Source organism: Marmota monax, unplaced genomic scaffold, assembly GCF_021218885.2.
Source record: "Marmota monax isolate L192 unplaced genomic scaffold, Marmota_monax_Labrador192_F-V1.1 WCK01_AAM20220418_F8-fsc00021, whole genome shotgun sequence".
Classification (NCBI taxonomy): domain Eukaryota; kingdom Metazoa; phylum Chordata; class Mammalia; order Rodentia; family Sciuridae; genus Marmota; species Marmota monax.
In genome coordinates, this window is record NW_026695228.1 from 10,843,381 (window position 1) to 10,869,982 (window position 26,602).

General features: G+C 44.7%; 1 protein-coding gene across 1 annotated transcript in view; it reads left to right on the forward strand.

The window, feature by feature from the left end:
* Itga9 (integrin subunit alpha 9) overlaps positions 1-26,602 on the forward strand; it is a 320,954-nt gene that overhangs the window by 38,843 nt on the left and 255,509 nt on the right. The window contains exons 5-9 of the mRNA XM_046436952.2: positions 1,201-1,268; positions 9,977-10,106; positions 12,437-12,522; positions 14,847-14,915; positions 25,529-25,666. Coding sequence (XP_046292908.1) covers positions 1,201-1,268; positions 9,977-10,106; positions 12,437-12,522; positions 14,847-14,915; positions 25,529-25,666 — 491 coding nt within the window. The remainder of the gene's footprint in view (positions 1-1,200; positions 1,269-9,976; positions 10,107-12,436; positions 12,523-14,846; positions 14,916-25,528; positions 25,667-26,602) is intronic.

Genomic DNA, 26,602 nt, shown 5'->3' on the forward strand with positions numbered 1-26,602 from the left:
TAGACACTTTGAGCTGCAGGAAGTGGCACTGTGTTGCAATCACAGCTTCATTGTTCTTCTGGATTATTTATTTTTGTGTTTCAAAAATAATCATATTTTCATGGTACTAGATTTTAATGGCACCAGAGACTTGCCAAGACCCCCAGAAAGTCACTGGGTTATTTGCCGGGTAGCCCCAGCCTGAGGCTATCCAGCAATGTGGCACGTGATTAATTTGAGTCACTGTAAACCTCCCTCCTTGTCTTCACCCCTGAAATGACTTCCAACAGCCAGTCACTTCTTATGATTTTGTGAAATTACTTTACAAAATCTTTCCTAGGCCACAGATCTAAGAGATAGGAGTTCACTAGCTGGGTGACCCTGACAATTCACCTAACCTTTCTGAGCCTTAGTATTACCTGTAGACAAATAGGAAGATAGATTCCCAGGGATGGGGGAAATCAATGAAATGATGCCAGTGGAGGCAATACTACAAAGCCTGGCATTACTAAACTCTTATCAAAAGTTTCTGTCTTGCCAGTGTGAAAATAAAACGGGCAACGAAGTGTCCCCATTTGTTGGGTAGGGTGTTGGGACAAAGGAGATCACCCATGGGTTTTCTTTTGGTCTGGAGAGATCTGCCCCTCTTGCTTCCACACAGGAATACAGGTGCCTGCTACCTCTGATTGTGGGGGACAGCGGGGCCACATTCTGGGGCCTGTCCTGGTAGACCCCATCTTCCTTAGCCCAGGGGTGGATGGCTTGTTTCTGGTCGGATGGTTGGGAGCATTCTGCCTCTAGCTGTACCAAATGTTTTTGGGGAAAGGTCGGTCTCCTTCCAGGGGACTCCACACTAGGATGGCCACATTATTCCCATTTCTGGGTCATGTTTTCAGCTCCTCAAGACCCACTAGGGATCTTGATCCTTTCTAATTGAAATAATTGTCACCAGCCTCCCACTTAATTACTGTGGCTGCTGCTGCTCTCTCCCCGACATGAGCAGAGGAAGTCCTCTGAGGCCCTTGGCAGCCTTTCTACCTGATGGCACCAGAGCCTGGATTTTTGAGGTTTCGTGGATTCCTGAGACTTTCCTTCTGTGCCCGAGTCTGGTCAGCATCCCTGGCCCAGCTCGCAGAGGCACTGGGGGAAGGGGCTGGGTCCACGCACGATTGGCCCACACTGACATGTCTGGTCTGCTTCTCTTTCCTTCTCCCCCTCCAGAGTATAAGAAGAAGTATGGAGAGGAACATGGCTCCTGCCAGGCTGGGATAGCAGGCTTCTTCACTGAGGTGGGTGATTCTGCCTGGGGATGCCTCTTTTGGGTGTTCATTTCCTGGCTTTTTGTGATATTTTGTGACCTCCGGAGGGGAGTGCTGTTAGTGTCCCAGACGCTCGAGCTGTGGGTGAGTCGATTCTGGTCCTTACATCGGGGAGGGTTATTTAAGCCTGGTCAGGGGCACTGGCTGGGCAGAGGCTGCTGGTGGCCTGACTGACTCAAATTTCCAAACATGTCAGTTTGATGCTCTAAACCTCTGGAGGGACCTGATTAAAGGGATACAATGGCCAGGCATGATGGTGTATGCCTGTAATCCCAGTGGCTTGGGAGGCTGAGGCAGGAGGATTGTGAGTTCAAGGCCAGCTTCAGCAACCTAGTGAAATCCTGTATGTAAATAAAATATTAAAAAGGCTGGGGATGTGGCTCAGAGGTTAAGCATCCCTGACACAGCATGCAGGCAGCTGGTGCCTAAGTGTACACTTGTCACCTCACAGTGTTCCTCTTGATGGAGGGACTCAACATACAATCCTAGACCTTTTCTCAACCTCTCAAGGACCCTACACTTGAATGTGTCCTGTCAGCGGCCCTGTGACGTCTGGCCTGTAGTTCATTTTTAGTTACTGTTTTCTTACTTGTTCTCATCTCCTGCAAGTTTGTTCTTTGCTTCTTCTTCTCCTCGTTCCTTGGACATCTTTAGGACCGCCTGCCTCCTGCAAAGTTCCTTGCTAAGCTCTGGAAGTGGCACCGTTGTCTGTGTGGTCCCTTGCATCACATAAAAAATACTTCTGAAATCTTACTGTTTGAAGTTTCCAAACGTATCCCGAATGACGGCTTTTCTGTATCGCCACCGAAAAAGGGTAGAAAGGGTAGAAAGTCGATCAGCGCACGTGTCTGGAAGGGCCACTGCCCTCACTTGGCGATACACTGGCCCTGAGTTGGGTTCTCCTGTCCATTTTATTATAGTCATTGAATCAATGCACTTTAACCATTTTAAATGTGGGATCGGTGACATTTAGTGCATTTGCAGCGTCACACAACTGTCACCGTCATCCACTTTTTAAACATTTTCTCGGTCCCAGGCTGTGCCTGTGCTTGGCTCTTGCAGTATGTCTTCTGCACTCCAGCCTAAGGATTCTTTCAAAGTCAGACCTTTCATGTAGACTCTCTGGCTTCTCATGACAGGGAAGATTAAACCCCAAACTTCACATCTTGGCCTAAGGGCTTGACTCTGATGCCACCTGTCTCTCCCTTCTTTGCTATAGGGCTGCAGAGAGCTGAAAGACAGCATGTGACATCGAGGGGAGGGGGAGTAAGGACTCTGACCCCACTGTCAGGTTTCCAAAGCTTTCTGCAGAGCGTCCCTTCTAAGTCAGGAGTGAAACGGGCCATCTTGATCTGAGAAATGGCTATTTTAATTCAGAGAAAATAGATGGAACCACCATTTGATCCAGCTATCCCTCTCCTTGGTCTATACCCAAAGGACTTAAAAACAGCCTACTACAGGGACACGGCCACATCAATGTTTATAGCAGCACAGTTCACAATAGCTAAACTGTGGAGCCAACCTAGATGCCCTTCAGTGGATGAATGCATAAATAAAATGTGGCATATATACACAATGGAATTTTTACTCAGCAATAAAAGAATAAAATCATGGCATTTGAGGTAAATGGATTGCGTTAGAGAAGATAATACTAAGTGAAGTTAGCCAATCCCCAAAAACCAAATGCTGAATGTTTTCTCTGATATAAGGGGAGTGACTCATAGATGGGGCAGGGAGGGGGAGCATGGGAGGAATAGATGAACTCTAGATAGGGCAGAGGGGTGGAAGGGAAAGGGAGGGGTCGGGGGGTTAGCAAGGATGGTGGAATGTGATGGACATCATTATCCAAAGTACATGAATGAAGACATGAATTGGTGTCAACATACTTTATATACAACCAGAGAGATGAACAATTTGTGCTGTGTATATGTAATAAGAATTGTAGTGCATTCCACTGTCATTGATATTTTTAAAAAAGTCAATAAAAAGACAGTTGGCAATATAGTGTGCAAACAGCAAAAATGAAAGGTAGAAAGTCGAATTTTTTAATCGTCTTTTACTCAAACCAATAAATGGGAGGCACCTCCCTCCCAACCCCCAGCAATTACTACTGTGTCCCTTCACGCAGGCATTGGTTTTGTGACTGCTGCTCCAGAGAATTCCGCCCTGGGCCTTGTGAATGGTACCACCAGTGTCCTAGCTGGCGAGGCCAAAAGCTTTAAAAATTCCCCTCTCACTGAGGTATCAGCAACCAGCACGTCCCACCCCTTTTGCCCTCAAAACTTATCATGCAAACTTTTCTCTCCACATCTCTCCACAAATCAGCTGCGATTGTTCTGCTCCTAGCCCACTGCAGAGCCTTCCTGTTGTCCTGCTTCCACCCTTTCCTCCTGACAGACGAGTTCTAGGACCTTCTACGTACAAAAGTGTCACGGCTTCTTGCCCAGAACTGTCCAGTATCTTCCCATCCTCTTATAAGAAAATCCAGATGCTTCCCCTCATCCGGCATCCCGGATCCTCCTGCCTTTTCAGCCTCTTCCATTCCTAGCCTCGGCCCGCTGCCTCCAGCTGCAGTGAGTGAGATGCTGTACGAACAGGCCACAGTCTCACTATGGTGGCGTGCTGGAGATTAGCCACTGCTTTTTGAGCACAAGTGCATGCGTAGAGGAGATGGGTAGGAGGGTCCAGCAGTACCCAGAATTTGATACATTCAGGAAAATTGCATTACAAAAGTGTTTACTAATTGACATTTTTCCCACTTCATTCACACCTGTCCCATCGCTCTCTTACCAATGTTAACAATTTTTGCCATTGGAAAAGGAAATCTCATTTTAATGTCCCATGAGCTGATTATTAGTATAATTTGTTATCTTTCTTAAACATTGGCCATTTGTATTTTTCTGGAAATTACTTGTGATTCTGAGTCCAGTGTTCTGATTTTGTTGTTCTTTGCTGATTTGTAGGAACTTGTTACATAGTTTCAACATTCTTGTTTATTGAAAAAAAATTTCTGATCAGTGGTATTTTTTTCCCTCTCTTTTTGGGGTACCGGGGATTGAAATCGGGGGTGCGTAACCACTGAGTCACATCCCAGCCCTATTTTGTATTTTATTTAGAGACAGGGTCTCACTGAGTTGCTTAGCACCTTGCTGTTGCTGAGGCTGGCTTTGAACTACTGATCCTCCTGCCTCAGCCTCCCAATCCACTGGGATTATAGGCGTGTGCCACCGCGCCCAGCTCAGCTTCTTTTAACTGTGCTTTGTGTGTCTCTGTTGTACTAGTGTTACACATTCACGTTTGGTCAAATATACTTTTTCTGGATTCTAGAGTTGTGTTAATTAGTAAAGGATATCTCTAAGAACATGAAATTATTCACCTATATTTTCTTCTAGTCCTTTTACAGATTTTTTAAAAAAGAGATGTGTATCTTTATTCCTTCTGAAATTATATCTTTTTATGTAGTAGAAACTGTATTGTTTTCCTAAATGCATAGTTGGTGGTTTTGACACTGGTTTGTGGAACCATTTTTCCTATCCCCATTGATTTAAAACACCACCCTGCCATGTGCTGACTTTACTCACTTTCCTCTCAGCATGTAGGCTGTGTAACTGCCCTGGCCATTGGTCCTGCAGCAGGTCTAGTACAGTATGACTCCATCCAATAGGCAGTGGGAACCACTGTACTATAAGAGGTAGGTGACCAACATGGCGGATGGCAGTGTTGTAAGGCTATCTGGGTGGGTGTGCCCAGGACTTTGGATTAGGATGCTCCTGAGGGAGGCCAGAAAGGGAGGCCACGATGTGTTCTAGCCATGAGGCAACAGGGCAGGGTAGAGTGTCACTTTTGGAATAAAAGTGATTGGGGTCATCAGAGAATAATGACATGTCCATGGGTTGGGTGGCCAGAGCCCTGTGGGGCAGAGGAAAGGGGTGTTGAGCTGGGTTCGTGGAGAAGAGCGATGCCCCTTGTGGAGAGGACCCCCAAGGAGGACCTCTGGTTCAGGCACAAGTGTGAGGTGCTGGGACATGCTCGTAGCTGCTCCTATAAGAGGCCTTGGACACAGGGACTGGACCCTAGTCTGAGCCAGGAAGTTAGGCTTGGCCCTTGCTGGTCTTTGAGGGGATAAGTGTGCTGAGCCTTGGATGGTGGGAGGAGGACTGATTCATCACAGAAGTCAGCACTCACCACAACATCGGAGGGAGGGAGGGAGGCGTCAGTGTGGCCCCACTGGATGGCAAGTCCGAAAGGGCAGGACTTGGGGCTGTGTGGAAGGAAAGGCTTGGTAGGAAGAATTGGGAGGCCATTGGGTATGGAAGGGAAGCCCAGGTGGCTGGGCAAGCCTGGGATGACCAGAGACCTGAGAGGACCTGTTGGAAACCCCAGCCTCTGGGATTCAGAGCCCAAGGGAGCCACAGTGTCTTGGCATGTGCTGGCTGGGCTCAGAATAAACAGAAGTGGGGACACAGTGTCCAGAGGGGCAGGAGAGGCGTGGGCGGCCCCCCTGCTGCTGTTCAGTCCTTTGACCCCGGCTTGCTGTCTCTTGGCCCATCTGGGCTTCAGCCTTCACTCTGGTTCCCAGGCCTTTGGCCTCCTTAAACAGGAGGTCTTTGAACTCGCTGCCTCCCTTGTGTCTGGAACCTCAGCTGTTTGTGGCCGAGCAGGAAATGTGGTTGAAGGGGTGGAGCAGGCGCGGTTCCCTCCTCTGCCCCTCTGCTGACCTCATCTCTTGCCTGTGCTGTGAGCTGATTTGTCCCCTCTTGGGGCACACAGCTGTGTCCCAAGGCGGATGGCTTCCCTACCATCCCGGACGTAGCCACTTTGGCCCCAAATATTCTGGCCCAAGGGGCCTGCTTGACCTGCGGGTCAGTGACCCTGAGGTTATCTAAGCTCTGAGTTATGGATACCACATGAGTTTTAGCCCATCATTGAGGGTGAGAGCTTCCCGGGGACTTTATTTATTTTCGTAGACTAGAGCAATAGAGGTGACAGACATTTCTAAGCACCAACAGAAGACTTGGGGATGACCCCGCCATTGGAAACCACTGGGTGGAACTTTCCTAAGCATGGACTTCTGTTGTAGATCCCTGCATTCTTCTGCCTTCCTGGGGTCCCCTCTGGGGAGTGTGTAGAGGGGAGCCTGTGGCTTGTTTCAGGCACACCCAGGGGCCCCGGTGCCTCTGGAGATTCTGCTAGTAAAACGCACCTTGGGAGAAGGCCCAGGCTGTTTTATGGGATTCTCCTGATGTGATTAGGCGGTGGTGGCCTTCGCTTGAGGGGAAGCTTGGGTTCTGGGGTGTGATATTTGTACTGGCTGTTCCTTGGGAGATGGGAAGCAAAGCTTTGATCACATTTTCCTGACACTTGTGAATGCCACTAAAACAACATCCAAAATGAACAGAAGTAGCTAAATTCAAGGGATTTCCCAGAAGACGCTCTGCCTCCCAGCCCGGCCTTGAGGGTCACAGGCTTGGTCCCAGTTTATCTAATTTGGATTGAAGGGAAAGACAGTGTGAACCCTAAGAGGACAGAGGAAGAAAACAACTATTTGTTTCAAAAGTTTTTAAGGAATGAGATTACTTTGCCTTATCCCCTCTGTAGTTTGAGAGAACACAGAGGTACAGTAGACACTCATTTCTCCACTTTGATCCTGGATTAATCTAAATCAGAAAGCAGTCTGTCCATGCCTCATGTCCTGCAGAGCCTTTACAGGCCCGAGCCTATGCTCAGAGCTCTGGCTTGTAAAAGCTGCAGAAGGAGAACGCTCCACGCTGTGTATACAACTGGTGTTGAGGCCATCACTCATGACATTCTTCGGCGCCCTTTGTTTTTGGGCACTTGATTGCAAATTCCTTTCCAAACTGGAGGCCAGGAAAAAAGTCTCTGTCCTCTGATGAACCGATGGTTTGTCTTTCTCCTAGCTTTCTAGAAGGAGCACAGGCCCTTACACCAAACAGGCAAGTGTAAGGAGGAGGAGAGAACTTGTGCCCCACCGTGTGTGTTCCCAGTGACGGGTCCTGAGTGCAGAAAGCAGAGAGATACCTCCAGGGTTATCTTGGCAGTGCCTTTGAGGGGGTGTCAATCTCAGAACCTCCAATGAAGTGTTCACTGACAGCCTCATCCACGCCTTCCTGAGGGGTGAAGAGCAAGCCATTCGGACCAGAATCTAGGCAGGGACTTTCCTTCCACCTGCACTCGCTCCCTAGTCATTGTCCCGATTCTTCCCAGATTGATAGACTCCCTTGTTCAAAGCCTCACCCTCTTGCCCATTTCCTCCCCAATTTTCTGGCTTTTGCAGATTCTTGCACTCCAAGAATCCTTTGATGACTTTATAAATGATCAGAAACTCATGTCTCTCTGGCAGGGACTAGCCTCCAGGAACTGGTCAGAAACCAGCAGCCTTCGTCAGCCTACACAGTTATCTTGTGGTTTTCCATGTTGCCTTATCCTAAGCGTGTCATGCCAAGGAACTTTATCTTTGTATGTAGCACAAGCTCTACATACATGATAGTAGGTACTTAGTAAATATTGTTGAATAAAAAAATTAATGATTTTGCGTGGTGGCGTATACCTGGAATCCCAGCAATTTGGGAGGCTGAGACCAGAGGATCACAAGTTCAAAGCCAGCCTCTGCAATTTAGCAAGATCCTGTCTCAAAAATAACCAAACAGAAACAAAAAAGTGAGGACGTGGCTCAGTGATTAAGCACCCCTGGATTCAATCCCCAGTACAGAAAAAATGATTTTGTTGGACAAATAAGTTTTATTTCTCCTGGCAGTGCAGATACTTTAGAAAATATAAATAATCAAAAGGAGATTCCCTGTTGAGCCTTCCGATGTGTGCAAGACCTTGCTGCTGCTTGTCCCAGTGCAGGCTCAGTCCTCGGGGGCTTCACCGGAACACTTGTAAAATGTCATTTCACTGGCAATTTTGCATTTTTTGTGAGGTGACTTCCTGGTCAGTGTTTAATTAACTGTTCTAGTTAATTAAACTATCAAGTCTTTTTGTTCAATACATACAATAACACACCCATCTATATATAGTTTGATGAATTTTGATAGAGATGACATGAGTGTGCCCATTTATCTTGAGAACATTTCCACCACTGTAGAAAATTCCTCACGCCCCTTTGCAGATAATACCGCCCCTCTTTCGTACTGTTCTGAATTTTATCACCATAGAGTCATTTTTTTTTTTTTGGCTGATTCTAGAACTTTCTATGAGTTGACTCCTAACCTGTGCTCTTCTTTCCTACCAACATTTGTCAAAGGTTCTCCCACACTTGAGCTGGGCTTTGTAGATTGCAGAAGGGTTACTCAGAGGAAGCACGAGGGCCTTGCAGGAATGGAGAGTCAAAGAGCAGAGTGTCCCAAGCATGCAGTCTGAGGGGGAATTGGCAGGAGGGGAGCCAATATGTTTGGAACAGTTGACAGGTTGACTTTTACCTGAGACCTGTGCTCTTGGAAAACAGACTGTTCTCAAATTTTTAAAAACACAGAAAACATAAACTATGGGAGAGTTAAAGAAGGGATGTCCATAGTTCCAGCACTCTGGGGAAAATGTTTTATGACCTGTCCACCTGGTCTTTGTGAATTTGTGCACATGTTCATTAGTGGTTTTTTTCCCTTTATAAAACATGATTGACAGCATATATGTTGCTTTATGTATTCTTTTTAACAGCACTTTGTAAATATCTCAGTGCCATTAGGTCTTCTGTGGTGTGGTTAATACTGCATTGGGTTCTGTTGCATGCATGTGTTATAGTTTAGAAGCCCTATTGTTTGACACGCAGGTTATTTCTAACTTGGCACAGTTAACAATGCATCTTCTTGTGGGCAAAATCATACAGATATCCCTGTTGACTTCCCAAGGTAACTGAACTGTTTTGGAGCATTTAGGATTATCATCAGTATTGGTTATCAGATGGTTTTGTAGCACAGGCTTGTGGCTGCAGGACCATTTTCCCATCATTTAAATGCCGAGAGCTGTGTCTTCTGTATTCTGGGGTCTATTTTTAGTTAGGGCTACTGTCTCTTACTGCCTGTGGTCTGTTCTCTTTCTAGTTTATGAACTTCCCTTAGTTGGCTTTTTGGTCTCTTGTTTTTGTCCTTCAGAATTTGCAGTGGGCCATTGTGGCCAGAAAACCCACCTTTGAACCCTTCCTGAGAAGAGGAGCCGAGATGAGCTCTGGAGGGGATTTTCCCGGGGCATTAGTGCATAGTTTTTGTAAAGCTCTGCTGTGCACTGGGCAGCCGGAGCCACTGAATAGTGGGCCTGGGTCCAGGCTAGGTGAGGCATTGCTGTCTTTGCCTGAGTGCTCTCCCAGGAATTCTGCAGGACGCCACCCTTGTTTGCCATTTCCATGTTTAATCCTGGTATAAGATTGAGGAAATATGTATAGCTCCATCTGTGGTAGGTGTGTCACTCATTCTGTCCCCTTGCTCAGTTAACTTCGCCTCTTCGTTCCTGACCATACCAACTGGACAATAGATTCTATAATGCCAGGAAATCTGGTGATTTTTTTTTTTTTTAAATGGATATGCTGGGGAGTTAAAAAAAAAAAAAACCCGTGGTGAGGTATTTTTAATTTCATTCCGAGTTCTCCTTTGTGTGACTGTGGTCTTACTACATCTCTTTATCCCTTTCTTGGCTTCCCATTTACATTTGGATTTTTCTGGTAGGAGCTGGTGGTGATGGGCGCCCCCGGATCATTTTATTGGGCTGGGACGATCAAAGTGCTGAACCTCACAGACAACACCTATTTGAAGCTGAATGATGAAGCGATCATGAACAGGCGGTACACCTACCTGGGTGAGTAGCTGGGGGAGAGGCGAGATAAGGAGGGGCAAATGGGAGCTATTACCGGTTATTGCTCTGTTGGTGGAAGGGAGAGTTGGTTGGCTTTTACTTTTCAATCTCTCGTTCTTTAATTAGAACACCTGAACACCTAGCAACTCACATAGAAGACAGAAGAGGGAGCTGAATTAAAACTGATTTAATTAAAAAGCTTTCTCTGGAGGCTCACGTGTCTTATCTCCTTGTTTTAGCAATCACTCAAGTTCAGATGATCAGATGCAAAATGAGCTCAATAGAATCCTAGTATTCTTTGGACATCCCCTGGGGATGGAGTCTCTGCTTCCTAGTCACAAATAGAAATAATTACCAGAAATTATCATGACAGGTAGCACCCCAGGTTGAAGTTTAATTGAAGGCTCAGAAATTTTCTTACTTTTCTGAACCCTCTTAGTCTTCTAGAACAGAAGATAGGTACAATTTAATTTAGCAGCCATCAGGCAAAGAAGATGCTGGGGCAAAACAGTGCCCATTTAAAGACAGAGATAAACTATGTTTGCTTAGAGGATGGTCACAGGACTCAACCCAGGCCCTGAATGCTGCCATTCCGGACTGGAATTAGAACCATATTTAGGAAGGTCTCATAACAAAACAATCTTCTTTCACATTCAGTACATATAACTCTAATCAGGGGAGGCCCTGCCACCCTTTGGGCAAAGTCACTGAAATCTCTTTGTTAGGTGGGGACAGGGAGTTGGTGAATCACCTTTTCCCTCTGACCATTAGTGTGCCCCCAGGCAGCACAGACCCAACAGTACTTTAATAAATCTTTGGGGCATTTGCTACCGTGCTCATATAGCTCCTCGGTCTGTCATTTATTAAGCATTTAATCTATGCAGGGCTTTGTATATTATTTTAATTCTGAAATTGAGGTTGTCATTATTATCCGTACTTTGTAGGTGAAGCAGCTGACCATTACATTATGTAATTTTCCAAGGTCATAAGCCCCAGAGTTGGGTATAAATCTGTTTCTGAGACAGGGTCTAAACGCTGAGCTGCCTCTCTGTGTATTACCAGAACAGCATCTGCCACTGGTTCCAAACCCCTCACTGGGCTGTACGCACGTCCAAGGTGGGAGTTTTTCTCTCATTCCCAGGAGTTGGTATATACAATACCTGGTGTACGGCAGGAGCTGAACACATGCTTGCTGACTCGGAATGAAGAGGGCAGAAGAGAGCCCACTTTGGATGGAGGTTTTCAGGCCTCAGACAGGTGTTATGAACCTTGGGGTCTGTGGTTTCTCCCTGTGTACAAAACGGAGCCCTTTATCTGCTACAAGGGTTAACAGGAGACAGTTGAGAGTATGTCACTCAGGATACTCTCAGGCAATGTAAATCATCAGTTTGAGAGAAATCGGCCACATGGAGATCCTGGATGATATGAATCATCACAAAACTCAAATAACTTATGATCACAGCATTAGAGTTCAGGGATGATGGCGAGACCAGGGAACATAATGCAGGCAGCCTGTCTAGCATTTCTGCCTGCCAGAGGAGTGCCTTCAGCTTGTAAAGCAAGGCCCTCAGAAGGCAGGAGACATTTGGATTGTGAATTTGGATATGTTTTATCTATCTGAAAATCTGTAAACAGAAGAAATGATCACGCATTCTTCATAGAGTTTTTATATTGAAATAAATGTCACCCAAAGATATATAAAAATGGCTTACAACAGCTTTACTTGCCCCAAGTTGGAAATAATTCACATGCTCAGCAGGAGGAGAAAGAGATGGTATGTTCATCCAGTAGGACAGGACTCAAAAATGGAAAGAAGAATGCACTACTACAGGCAACAGCATGGATGAGTATCAAGTATCATAAATAATAAAAATCAGAATAATGGCCACTTATGGGGCTGGGGAACCTTCCAGGGTTGTGGTTCTTGGTTTATGTTCACTTGATCCGGGTGGTGGTAGCATGGTCATGTAAGTGTGTACAAACTCCTTAAGGTCTACACTTCAGATGCATGTTCTTTATGAAAATTACATCTCAAAAAGAAAAAACAGACTGTTTAGCACAGTACCAGTCCTGGAGAGGGTACTCGGCACTCTTTCCTGCCCCAGGGTCCTTGTGAATGTGGCTTTTTGTGATATGTGCCATTTAAACATGAGGAGACCGACAGCTGCCAATTTGTTCCCTGGTTCCATTTGTGTTCTAAGAATAACTGGACCATAGCTGCCCAGATAATGAAACTTTTCTTGAAAAATGTTTTTTTTTTCTTTTGAATCCAATGAATATTTTCTCTTGCTGCCTTCTTCAACCTTGTCCTTGGTTTCCATCATCCTGTTTAGGCTATGCAGTGACCGCTGGCCGCTTCTCTCACCCCTCTACCACTGATGTGGTAGGAGGTGCCCCACAGGATGAAGGCATTGGAAAGGTGAGGAGAAACACCTGGGATCAGAGGAGGGGAGTATGCTGCCTTGTCGTAGGGGTTTGCCAACTGACTTTGACCTGAATATTCTCTTGGTTGACTGGTGAGAGACAAAATCATGAGGAACCCTTTGACAGTCTCATTCCAACAACTTTGGAGAGATGACCTTGAAAGCATCATCAGAGTGTGAATACTGTTCACACCGTCTATTCTCTCATGATGTTTTTTTCTTTTATTAAGTGTGTGTGTGTATGTGTGAGTGAGAGAGAGAGAGAGAGAGAATATGATTTGTAAGTCTCCCTTGGCATCAGGGTGCCCTTCAAAGGAGAAGTATTCAGTGCTGTACAACTTTAAATCCCCCACCTTCCTGACTTTACCCGATTTGGCTTTGACTAAATAGAATCAGGATAGTCCCAGCTACCTTTAGGCCTTTTTAAAAAATGTTTAGATTCCCATTTATTTCCCCAGTGTTTCAGAAGGAACATTGGGTTCCCAAGACTGGTGGAACCCAAGGCTGTTATAGCAATATGTGGGTCTGATTTTCTCTAAAGTCTGTCCACAGTGTAGAACAGACCTGTGGGTCTTGGTCTGTCTGACTCACTTTGGGAATCATGGCCTCCAAGGGGACTATGTTCATTGTTTAGCTTCAGGGTATAGGAATCATAGAATGGGGATGTCCAAATGGGCAAGGAATCTGCATTTTTGTCTGGGGAAGACTGAGCAGTGGCATGAACTTTGGATCCACAGCCCCAAGGCTGGACCTGTGGTAGTGTCTGGCTGCTGCATCTGTGGCTTGGAGAAATGGGCTCTGAGTTCTAGAGAGGCCAAATGGGCTGAGACCACTGTTACTGGGACCCTACACTTCAGATGCATGTTCTTTATGAAAATTATATCATAATGAAAATTATGAAAATTATACCAGCTAGGCTGGTAGGCAGATCAGAGAGACCGTGCAGTTGATGGGCATGACAGAGGTGTGTTCACGAGGGCCATTTCTGTGGACCCTCCTGGGCAGAGGGCTTAGGAGCCACTGCTCATATTTCTTCAGAGTATGCCTCCCTCCCCCTAGGCTGATACTGTGGATCAGATAAACCAGGGCCCTGATCCAGTGGATAAGGAATCATGCACATGAACTTTGATAACTTCAAGTCTGAGTCACATGAATTCCTCTTCATGGTGGAGGGAAGAGCACTTAGAGCTGTCTCCGCCTCAATGGCGTCTTCCGGGGAGGAACTGTCTGTCACTAGGCTTCTCTGCCAGGCGGTAAAATTGCTTACCTCCTGGTTCACAGATACCTTTGTGCTGATGACAGCGACTTTCTTTTCTCAGTAATTGCAGAAAACTTGCTTTGGTTGTATTGTTTCTCCTTCAGATGACAGGGATGTTGCATGGTCCCTGTCAGGTCTGAAGGCAAGGATGGTTATTTACAACTGAAAGCGCCAGAAAGGAGTCCTGGATCTACTTAACAAAAGAAAGAATAGAAAATGCTTCTTTCAATTGCTTGACCTGAGAGTCACTGGGGAAATTGGTTGTAGTGAACAGAGTTGCTCATTATCTCACATGCCCAGGGACCAGGGCTCATGCAGAATTGCTCTCCAAGGACCCCAAAACAGACCTCTGGCCTTCAGGATTTTGATATCCATTTCCCATGTTGGGGTGCAAAAGCCTTCACACTAATATGGCAGTTCCTTACCCAGGGGAGAGACCCCTACCCTGTGTCTCATGAGATAATCTTTCCATAAGATGTAACTTGAAAAAGAAGTTCATATTTGGGTACACTTAGAAAGTTAAATGTCAGTGAGATTCATTGTTATTTAAATCTGCATGCTAAAGGCTCTAAGACATTACACAATGCAGGAATTTAATATTTAATGCTTAACTTTGCATTTTCTAGCCTAAACTCATAGTTACCCATATAGACTTTATGGCACTTATATTATGTGGAATCACTTTGGAGAATAACTTTGGCTAAAATGCTCTCTTTCATCCCCTTGTCTTATACCTGTTAAAGGTGTATCTAAGGGGATTGAAGGACCATTTTCAGGCAGAAAAGACTTTTTTCCCTGAGTGTTGAGTTGTTTACTAGTAATTTGGGTATTCCTTGGTCTTATCAGACGTGGCTGCTCTAGATCAGTGCTGGTGACACTTTTGCCTCAGATCTGAAGGACACTTTCTGGGCAGGATTGGTTAGACAAGAGCTTGTGGTGGTGTCTTCATTGTCATCAGCTGATTTAAACACAGCTACGGTGTGACTGCCTCCCAGGAAGATGCTGGTCAATATCATTGGTCATTGCTTCGATCCTAACTCCATTTTTTTTTTCATTCCTTAGGTTTATATTTTTAGAGTGGACCGAAGATCAGGGACCTTGATTAAGATTTTTCAGGCATCAGGTAAAAAGGTGAGGTTCTTGGTGTAAGTGACTGTTTTGTTTGTTTGTTTGAGAGATTAGATCATGTGGGAGCAGGTTCCTTTTAGACAATCCGCTAACGGCCCTGCCTGAGCCCTATGCTTACACGACAGCTCTGCTTGTGTGTTGGTGCCTTTACTTTCTCAGTCGTGTGTGTGACCTGTAGGCTTTAGGGGATTCATGCTCATTTTAGGAACTGTCATGCAGCAAGATGAGTTTATACACACACAGCGTTTTAAAAGGTTGCTGCAGTCTAGACACTTGTCCAAGTGCTGCCTGCTCCATCTCTGCCTTTCTCCACCTCTCACCTTAGCCCTCCTCCATCTGCCTCTCATCTACGCCTCCAGAGAGGCCAGGTACAACTGAGTCATTGCTTGCATCCTAACTAGATTATTTTCTCACTTTTTAGCTTTAGGTAGCAAACCCATTAGACACCAGTGATCCTGTTTAAAGGGTGCAGGAGGACAAATTCTGCTCAGTGTCTCTCACACCAGCCTGAGGCTGCCCCCTCTTCCTGCACCCTCTGCCCTCCTCTGTCAATGCGGGGAGAACCGTTGTCATACAAAGAAAACCCAGACATCATCCAGTTCTTCTTGGAACCTTGATATAGAAGTAGCTCAGGAAGCTGCCTGACCAGAGTCCTGGAGAAGGCTCATCTGCATATGTTGCTCCCATCCTGTCCCTGGTCCTCTGTTTCCTACAGGATTCCCTTGTACTGCAGCATAGTAAATGAAGCTGGTTGGAAAGGCTTCTGACTCATAAGCTCTGCTCCTCTGCAGGCTTCTCAGCTCTGCACAGCTGTGCATGGCTTAAGGCGAGTAGGATGGTTTGGCTGAGACTGGCTGCTCTAGGGGGCGCAGTTAAGGCTGGGGGGGGGTGTGGTGTAATTTGGAGGCCTCACTGGGCTTTTGGGAAGACGCACAGCAGGCCTGGGATGTAGGGAGGGAGACTCTAGGAGACGGGAGAATGCCAAAAGGTGATTTTACTTAACATTATCCTGAAATGAGGGGGAAAATGATCATTTCCTTCTTGAGCCACATGCCTCTGGCCCCAGTTCTGTTCCCTGTTGTTAAGTGAAACTTGCTGAATGACAGCCTGGGATCATTTCATGCTATTCTGGTGTAAACCATATTCTGAGATCTAAAAATCTCACAAGTAGGCCTTTTTATTTTTCTTTCCGTTTAAAATTAATTATTCTAATTTGTTATACATAACAGCAGAATGTATTTTGATTCATAGTACACAAATGGAGCACGATTTTTCTTTTTTTCTTTTTATTTTTTTATTGTTGGTTGTTCAAAACATTACATAGTTCTTGATATATCATCTTTCACACTTTGCTTCAAGTGGGTTATGAACTCCCATTTTTAGCCCATATACAGATTGCAGAATCACATCAATTACACATCCATTGATTTACATATTGCCATACTAGTGACTGTCGTGTTCTGCTACCTTTCCTATCCTCTACTATCCCCCCTCCCCTCCCCTCCCCTCCCCTCCCCTCTTCTCTCTCTACCCCCTCTACTGACCTTCATTTCTCCCCCTTGTATTATTTTTCCCTTTCCCCTCATTTCCTCTTGTATGTTCTTTTGTATAACCCTGAGGGTCTCCTTCCATTTCCATGCAATTTCCCTTCTCTCTCCCTTTCCCTCCCACCTCTCATCCCTGTTTAATGTTAATCTTCTTCTCATGCTCTTCGTCCCTACTCTGTTCTTAGTTACTCTCCTTATATCAAAGAAGACATTTGGCATTTGTTTTTTAGGGATTGGCTAGCTTCACTTAGCATAATCTGCTCTAGTGCCATCCATTTCCCTGCAAATTCTATGATTTTGTCATTTTTTAATGCAGAGTAATACTCCATTGTGTATAAATGCCACATTTTTTAAATCCATTTGTCTATTGAAGGGCATCTGGGTTGGTTCCACAGTCTTGCTATTGTGAATTGAGCTGCTATGAACATCGATGTAGCAGTGTCCCTGTAGCATGCTCTTTTTAGGTCTTTAGGGAATAGACCGAGAAGGGGAATAGCTGGGTCAAATGGTGGCTCCATTCCCAGCTTTCCAAGAGATCTCCATACTGCTTTCCAAATTGGCTGCACCAATTTGCAGTCCCACCAGCAATGTACAAGTGTACCCTTTTCCCCACATCCTCGCCAGCACTTGTTGTTGTTTGACTTCATAATGGCTGCCAATCTTACTGGAGTGAGATGGTATCTTAGGGTGGTTTTGATTTGCATTTCTCGGACTGCTAGAGATGGTGAGCATTTTTTCATGTACTTGTTGATTGATTGTATGTCCTCCTCTGAGAAGTGTCTGTTCAGGTCCTTGGCCCATTTGTTGATTGGGTTGTTTGTTATCTTATTGTCTAATTTTTTGAGTTCTTTGTATACTCTGGATATTAGGGCTCTATCTGAAGTGTGAGGAGTAAAGATTTGTTCCCAGGATGTAGGCTCTCTATTTACCTCTCTTATTGTTTCTTTTGCTGAGAAAAAACTTTTTAGTTTGAGTAAGTCCCATTTGTTGATTCTAGTTATTAACTTTTGTGCTATGGGTGTCCTATTGAGGAATTTGGAGCCCGACCGCACAGTATGTAGATCGTAGCCAACTTTTTCTTCTATCAGACGGCGTGTCTCTGATTTGATATCAAGCTCCTTGATCCATTTTGAATTAACTTTTGTGCATGGCGAGAGAAAGGGATTCAGTTTCATTTTGGTGCATATGGATTTCCAGTTTTCCCAGCACCATTTGTTGAAGATGCTATCCTTCCTCCATTGCATGCTTTTAGCCCCTTTATCAAATATAAGATAGTTGTAGTTTTGTGGATTGGTTTCTGTGTCCTCTATTCTGTACCATTGGTCCACCCGCCTGTTTTGGTACCAGTACCATGCTGTTTTTGTTACTATTGCTCTGTAGTATAGTTTGAAGTCTGGTATCGCTATACCGCCTGATTCACACTTCCTGCTTAGCATTGTTTTTGCTATTCTGGGTCTTTTATTTTTCCATATGAATTTCATGATTGCTTTCTCTATTTCTACAAGGAATGCCGTTGGGATTTTGATTGGCATTGCATTAAACCTATAGAGAACTTTTGGTAATATCGCCATTTTGATGATGTTAGTTCTGCCTATCCATGAACAGGGTATATTTTTCCATCTTCTAAGATTTCTTCTATTTCTCTCTTTAGGGTTCTGTAGTTTTCATTGTATAAGTCTTTCACCTCTTTTGTTAGGTTGATTCCCAAGTATTTTATTTTTTTTGAAGATATTATGAATGGAGTGGTTGTCCTCATTTCCATTTCAGAGGATTTGTCGCTGATATACAGGAATGCCTTTGATTTATGCGTGTTGATTTTATATCCTGCCACTTTGCTGAATTCATTTATTAGCTCTAATAGTTTCTTTGTAGAGCCTTTTGGGTCTGCTAGGTATAGAATCATATCATCTGCAAATAGTGATAATTTAAGTTCTTCTTTTCCTATTTTTATGCCTTTAATTTCTTTCGTCTGTCTAATTGCTCTGGCCAGTGTTTCGAGAACTATGTTGAAGAGAAGTGGAGAGAGAGGGCATCCCTGTCTTGTTCCAGATTTTAGAGGGAATGCCTTCAGTTTTTCTCCATTCAGAATGATGCTAGCCTGAGGCTTAGCATAGATTGCTTTTACAATATTGAGGTATGTTCCTGTTATCCCTAGTTTTTCTAGAGTTTTGAACATAAAGGGATGCTGTACTTTGTCGAATGCTTTTTCCGCATCTATCAAGATGATCATATGGTTCTTATTTTTAAGTCTATTGATGTGGTGAATAACATTTATTGATTTCCGTATATTGAACCAGCCTTGCATCCCAGGGATGAATCCTACTTGATCATGGTGCACAATTTTTTTGATATGTTTTTGTATCCGATTCGCCAGAATTTTATTGAGGATTTTTGCATCTAGGTTCATTAGAGATATTGGTCTGAAGTTTTCTTTCTTTGAAGTGTCTTTGTCTGGTTTAGGTATCAGGGTGATGTTGGCCTCGTAGAATGAATTTGGAAGTTCTCCCTCTTTTTCTATTTCCTGAAGTAGCTTGAAAAGTATTGGTGTTAGTTCCTCTTTAAAGGTTTTGTAAAATTCTGCTGTATACCCATCCGGTCCTGGGCTTTTCTTAGTTGGTAGTCTTTTGATGGTTTCTTCTATTTCCTCGATTGATATTGGTCTGTTTAGGTTGTCTATATCCTCCTGACTCAATCTGGGCAGATCATATGACTTAAGAAATTTATCTATGCCTTCACTATCTTCTAATTTATTGGAGTATAAGGATTCAAAATAATTTTTAATTATCTTCTGTATTTCTGAAGTGTCTGTTGTGATATTGCCTTTTTCATCCCGTATGCTAGTAATTTGAGTTCTCTCTCTTCTTCTCTTTGCTAGCATGGCTAACGGTCTGTCGATTTTGTTTATTTTTTCAAAGAACCAACTTTTAGTTTTGTCAATTTTTTCAATTGTTTCTTTTGTTTCGATTTCATTAATTTCAGCTCTGATTTTCATTATTTCTTGCCTTCTACTTCTTTTGCTGTTGTTTTGCTCTTCTTTTTCAAGGATTTTGAGATGAAGTATGAGATCATTTATTTGTTGGTTTTTTCTTTTTTTAAGGAATGAACTCCAAGCAATGAATTTTCCTCTTAGAACTGCTTTCAATGTGTCCCATAGATTCCGATATGTTGTGTCTGTGTTTTCATTAATCTCTAAGAATTTTTTAATTTCCTCCTTGATGTCTTCTATAACCCATTGATCATTCAGTAACCTATTGTTCATTCTCCAAGTGATGTATGCTTTTTCCTTCCTTCTTTTATCGTTGATTTTCAGTTTCATTACATTATGATCAGATAGGATGCATGGTATTATCTCTACTCCTTTATATTGTCTGAGTTTCCCTGTGACATAATATATGATCTATTTTTGAGAAGGATCCATGTGCTGCTGAGAAAAAAGTGTAACTACTTGATGTTGGGTGGTATATTCTATATATGTCAATTAAGTCTAGGTTATTAATTGTGTTATTGAGTTCTATACCTTATTCAACTTTTGTTTGGAAGATCTGTCCAGTGGCGAGAGAGGTGTGTTGAAGTCTCCCATGATTATTGTATGGTGGTCTATTAGACTCTTGAACTTGAGAAGAGTTTGTTTGATGAACATAGCTGCACCATTGTTCGGGGCATATATATTTATGATTGTTATGTCTTGTTGGTGTATGGTTCCCTTAAGCAGTATGTAGTGTCCCTCTTTATCCCTTTTGATTAACTTTGGCTTGAAATCTATTTTATTTGATATGAGTGTGGACACTCCTGCTTGTTTCCGAAGTCCATATGAGTGATATGATTTTTCCCATCCTTTCACCTTCAGTCTACGTATGTCTTTTCCTATCAAATGCGTCTCCTGTAGGCAGCATATTGTTGGGTCTTGTTTTGTGATCCATTCTACTAGCCTGTGTCTCTTAATTGGTGAGTTTAAGCCATTAACATTTAGGGTTATTATTGAGATATGGGTTGTTGTTCCAGCCATATTTGTTTATTTATATTACTAAACATGGTTTGTTTTCCTCTTTGATTATTCCCCCCCCCTTTACTGTCCTACCTCCCACTGTTGGTTTTCATTGTTATTTTCTATTTCCTCTTCCTGTAATATTTTGCCGAGGATGTTTTGAAGAGATGGTTTTCTAGGTGCAAATTCTTTTAACTTTTGTTTGTCGTGGAAGGTTTTAATTTCATCTTCCATCCTGAAGCTTAATTTCGCTGGATACACAATTCTTGGTTGGAACCCATTTTCTTTCAGTGTTTGAAATATGTTATTCCAGGATCTTCTAGCTTTCAGAGTCTGTGTTGAAAGATCAGCTGTTATCCTGATTGGCTTACCCCTAAAAGTAATATGCTTCCTTTCTCTTGTAGCTTTTAAAATTCTCTCCTTAGTCTGTATGTTGGCCATCTTCATTATAATGTGTCTAGGTGTGGATCTCTTATAATTTTGCACATTCGGCATCCTTTAGGCTTCTAGAATTTGGGATTCTGTCTCATTCTTCAAGTCTGGGAAGTTTTCTCGTATTATTTCATTGAATAAATTGCTCATTCCTTTGGTATGGAGTTCTATACCTTCCTGTATCCCAATGACTCTTAAGTTTGGTCTCTTAATGTTATCCCATATTTCTTGGATGTTCTGCTCATGGTTTCTTAACAGTCTTGCTGAGCTGTCTATGTTCTTTTCCAGTTGAAATACTTTGTCTTCATTGTCTGATGTTCTATCTTCTAAGTGTTCTACTCTGCTGGTAGTATTCTCAATTGAGTTTTTAAGTTGGTTTATTGCTTCCTGCATTTCTAGGATTTCTGTTTGTTTTTTATAACCTCTATCTCCCTGTATAGTTGATCCTTTGCTTCCTGGATTTGTTTGTGTAATTCATTGTCGAAGTGATCTTTCATTGTCTGATTTTGCTGTCTAATGTCTTCCTTGATACTCCAGATCATCTGAAGCATATATATCCTGAATTCTTTATCTGACATTCCATCTGCTGCAGCTGTTACGTCTTCTAAAGTTGAGTTGACCTGCATTGCTTGTAGTCCTTTCTTTCCTTGTCTTTTCATACTGCTTGTGTTTCTTTCTTCTTGGTGAAACTGTTGTGTTTTTGAATTTTTTTCCCCCCCTATATATTTATATTGCTCTTGTATAGTTGAAAAGTCTCCCTTGCAGGTGTGGGCGGGGGCTCTGCTCTGCCCCTCCTCCAATTGGTGTGAGGTGTCTACCACGCCCGCGGACCCCTGGGCCTGATCTGCTGTTCTGTCGCAGGTCTGCCTACCTTGCAGGTGGGGGCAAAGGCTCTGCCCTGCCCCTCCTACCACGCCCGGGGACCGCTGGGCCTGATCTGCAGGTTGGTCGCCGGTCTGCCCACCTTGTGGGCACGGGTGGCAGTTCCGCTCCGCCCTCACTCCAATTGGGGTCACTTGACCAGTACACAGGCGGGCCGCTGGGCCTGATCTGGGCGCGGGCGAAGGCTCTGCTCTGCCCCTACTCCAGTTGGGGTGAAGTGTGTACCACGCTGGCAGGCCGCTGGGCCTGATCCGCCGGTCTGTGGCAGGTCTGCTTACCTTGCCGGCGCGGGCGGCGGCTCTGCCCTGCCCCTCCTACCACGCCCGCAGACCACTGGGCCTGATCTGCAGGTTGGTCGCAGGTCTGCCTACCTTGCGGGCGCGGGCGGCAGCCCCGCTCCTCCCCTCTGGCTCGACGACCACGATTTTTCATTTTTCTGGTCTGGCTGTACAAAAAGTAGAGTTGCACCATTCCTGTCTTGAGACATGTACCTAGGGTAATGATGTCCATCTCGTTCCACCAGTAGGCCTTTTTCCTTTTTTTTTTTTTTTTTTGGGATGGGGGTCTCACTACCTTCCCCAGGCTGACCTCCAACTCCTGGGCTCAGGTGATCTTCCTGCCTCAGCCTTCTGAGTGGTTGAGACTGAAATTGCACACCACTGCAATTCTAACAACCTTAATAAGCACACTTAGTATATAGTTGTCATAACCTTTAAAATAAAAAAAATGCAGTATCTAACTTGGTTTTGCATTTTTTCCTCAGAATGATTCTTTATTCCCCTGAGATCCACACTGACTTGTGGTGTTTTAACATTTCCAAAACCCCAGAGGCAACAGCATTGAAAAGGGACTAGTGTGCTATTCTGCAGAAAAGACTTTCCAACCACCCCTAAAGTTAGAAAAGAAATAGCTCCATACCACTGTGGATCAAAACAGCCCCAACAAGCATGGTGGGTGTGAATACTACTAAGCCTAACATTTTTAGATCTTTCTCCAAAAAAACCTCCCCATGAGTGGGTGGGTGTGTGTGTGTGTGTGTGTGTGTGTGTCTACTGTACAAACTGTCCCCTCCCCTTAAAGGTACTGGGTTTGAAAGCATAAAATTATTTCTGAGAATCTTTCTGTTCGGTTGTGGCTGTGCCTCCTGGTATCTTCCTCTTCCATTCTCTGCCCAGCACAGGGGCTCCATTCGTGCCTGGGGTCCTGGTGTATGTCATGGCCTAATTAGCAATTGATTGTATCCCCTCTCCTTGAAAACTTCCCAGTTTGGATGATAACTTCCATGGCCACCCACCTGTTCCCAGATGTTGGTCAGGTTATGAGGGGTAGATGTAAGAAGGCTCAGGGAAATCTTTCAGAACTTTTCCTTGTCCAAACTTAGAACTTAATGACATCTGGTTCCAAAAGAGACATGCCTGATTGTGACAAGATAAATTATAGATTCCCTGATTGTGACAAGATACGTTAGGTTCCCCACTCCAGGGACAGAAGCATCCAGATGTTTACCCTCCAGGCCCCCAGCTGCATAGCCATCTGCCTCATCTTTCCAGAACCTTTGCCCCACTCTGTATTTTCTCCTTATCCGGCCTCACCCTCCTGGCTCTGTGGCTTTCCCTTTCTTCTGCCAATTTCTCCAGCTTGCTTTACACGCCTCATCAGCCTTCTGATTTTGAAATAGGCCCTTACCTCTCTTTCTGCATCTTATTCTGCTTTTTTTGCCTGAAGAAATGTGATATTCCTGTTTCTCTGACTTCTCCATTATCTCCTAGGGAGAGGACATGATCCCCAGGCTTTCCAAGGGTGCTTTGGCTTTACCCCTGTGCCACACCCAGAGAGGAGAGTTCCCCCTCAGTCCCCAGTCACTCCAGTTTTTATTTGCCTAGAATTTGGTCAGGTTGTTTTGTATCCCGTTAGGAAGAAAAAAAAAAAATGAAAAACAGATTCTGGTCTCTATGGATTAATATCCCACAAATAGTGCACATAAGAAATGATAAATATGTGTGCAATTTAGATGTTAACACAAATGCATGCCCCTGTACTTGCAGATTGATGGAGAGGTGGAGTCAAGGATTGCTCACCCCAAAGCCTGTCATAGCTGTGTTGATGTCCTATTGAATTAACTGGAGATGTGTTTGCATTTCAAAACTGAGATAGGAAACTTCACCTACAGGGATTTCTGATCTAACATCCATGAAGATGCCAAGTTAAATAGCCCACTGGAATGAAGCAAGCAGTTCCCCTGGGGCTCAGCCAGAGAGAGCAGCCCTTGGCTCTGATCTTCCTGGCCTTGCCTGTGCCTTACCAGTTTCTTCTACTAAAGCTCAGCTGGGGAGATTGGCGAGGCTGTTGAATTAGTGACTGGTAACTTGGTTTCTATCCTCCCCATCCTCCTCAAATCTTTCTGATGTCCTCCTCCCTGGAGAGTGGGGCGATTGGCTTTGTCCCAGGAATGGGAAAGGTTTGAGTGGCTTCCTCAAAGCCCTCCAGGGCCAGCGTTAGCTGCAGGAAGTAGATTGGAGTGCTCCCACCTCTCTGCACCTCCCCTGAGTAGATTGACGACAACTCCGACAGCCAGAGAAAGTGCTCCTCAGCTCAGCAGAGCCAGAGCCCTGTCCTTTATTTTAAAAGGACATACTTTAAAAAAAAAAAAAAGTTATAAGTTAGCTGTCTCTAGAAGGGTTACAGCCTGCACACGTTTTTATTTGGCCTGTACAGTATTCATTTATCATTTTTAATACAAATAAATTGTCAGCATTTATAAAACAGGTCCTTCAAATAAAGTTTTGAATTTTGGGAAAATGGGATGCAGTCCTGTGGGCCGCAGTCTCCTCTACTTCCTGTTGTTCTCAGACACTGAGGACAATTGTCCCTTGCCATCTGTAAGCACACTGTTCTATCACCTGTTCTCTCACCTGCCTGGACCCCAGTGGTGTTTGGGTTTGAGACTCTGGATTTAAAACCACAGGTACTGGATGAATTATGCCTGAGGGAAGCTGGTGCTGTGCCCTCATCCAACAGTTGTACCTTTTTCTGTCTCTTCAGATCATTCCTTCCTGACCAGTCTCTAGTATGCACAGCAATGGGGTGGAATGGGGGGAGGATAACCCATTTTCCCCTGTAACAAGCATTTTTTTAGGTGGGGGGTGGGTACTAGGGATTGAATTCAGGGGTACTCAACCACTGAGCCACATCCCCAGCCCTATTTTGTATTTTTATTTAGAGACAGGGTCTCACTGAGTTGCTTCGCATCTTGCTTTTGCTGAGGCTGGCTTTGAACTCGCGATCCTTCTGCCTCAGCCTCCTGAGCCGCTGGAATTAATAGGCATGCACGCACCACCAGGCCCGGCCTGTAACAATCATTTCACGTCCATCTCACGTTGTGAAATTCCATACTCCTGCTAGCTTGCCTTGTCAAATGTCTGATAGTGGGCACTTTTTCCTGGTTGTAACCTGTATTTGCAACCTCAGCTTGATTTAAAGAAATAGTGCTACGTCCTCCAGGGACTGGCCTCTTAGCCTTCCCTGAATGGGGCTCCAGGACAGGACAGGGGCCTGCTGAGCCTGTGAGCTTTGGTGTCCTGAGGCTCAGAAGGCCCCGGGGAGCCAGCCTTCCCTGTTGGCCTAGGCATCCTGCCTCTTGGGCAGCACAGCCAGCAGTGCCTCTGAGGGGCTGGGAGCAGACGTTTCAAAGCCAACAGGCCAGAGGAGAGCGAGGGCCTCGTGCGTGAGGGCGGACACTGAATGCTCTGTTGCGATCGACTTGGTTACAGATGGGCTCTTACTTCGGCTCCTCCTTATGCGCAGTTGACCTGAACGGGGACGGCCTCTCTGACCTGCTGGTGGGGGCCCCCATGTTTTCTGAGATCAGAGACGAGGGGCAGGTCACGGTCTACATCAACAAAGGAAACGTGAGTATGGTGCTGGGCAAGGTGGGGGGTGGGGAAGTGGCTGAGCACCCTCTGGGCATGCACTGGGCCATTTCCCAGGAGGTGTAAAGACTTAATTCCTGCCTTGAAGAAGCTTAATGGTCCATTAATGGAGAATCTTGTACAGTGTTATAACTGCAAACATGCGGGGGCCAGGAAGACTATGAAGTGCTGACTCTCTACTAGGGACTATTTTTCCTTATTTCCCATGAGTGATTTCAATGCAACATACACATGATGTCCAGGGTTCTCATTTTTTCGGATGAAACATTGAGGCCCAGAGAGCTTAAATCACATGCCCCAAATCACACACCTAAGTCATGGCGAGGCTAGGATTCAAACCTTGGTCAGCTGGCTTCAGAGCTGCCATGTTTTGTCTCTAGGTTATGCTGCCTTTCTGAGAGTGTATATAGACATGTGCTCTGGGGAAGCAGTGGCCCTGATAGCTGGGAGGAATCTAGAGGAAAGAGGCAGACAGGCTGGGCTCGGGCAGAACTCCCAGCAGAGGACTGGGCAAGTGGGTTGAGGTGTGAGGCGGAAGGGCCCCTAATTCATGGTGGAGGCTGATGACGTGGCCTCTGGCTGTAATCATGATGTCCCATATTGTGCAAAACCGTGAAAGGGATGGGACAGATTCAGAAAATGCTTCTGTCCCTCTGTAGCCAAGGGAAGGTGGGTGGGTGGAGGGCCCATGAGAGAGCGGCATCTCAGGATCTAGAATTAGCGTTCAACGAGAAGGAAAGGGTTCAATAAATGCATTGTTGTCCCACGCCTTAGGTAGCATGACAAAATACTTAGTGTTTTAAAAAGCCAGGATGAAGGCTGGGGCTCAGTGACAGAGTGCTTTCCTAGCACGTTTAAGGTACTGGGTTCGATCCTTGGGACCATATAAAAATTAGAGGGGAAAAAAAAAGGCAT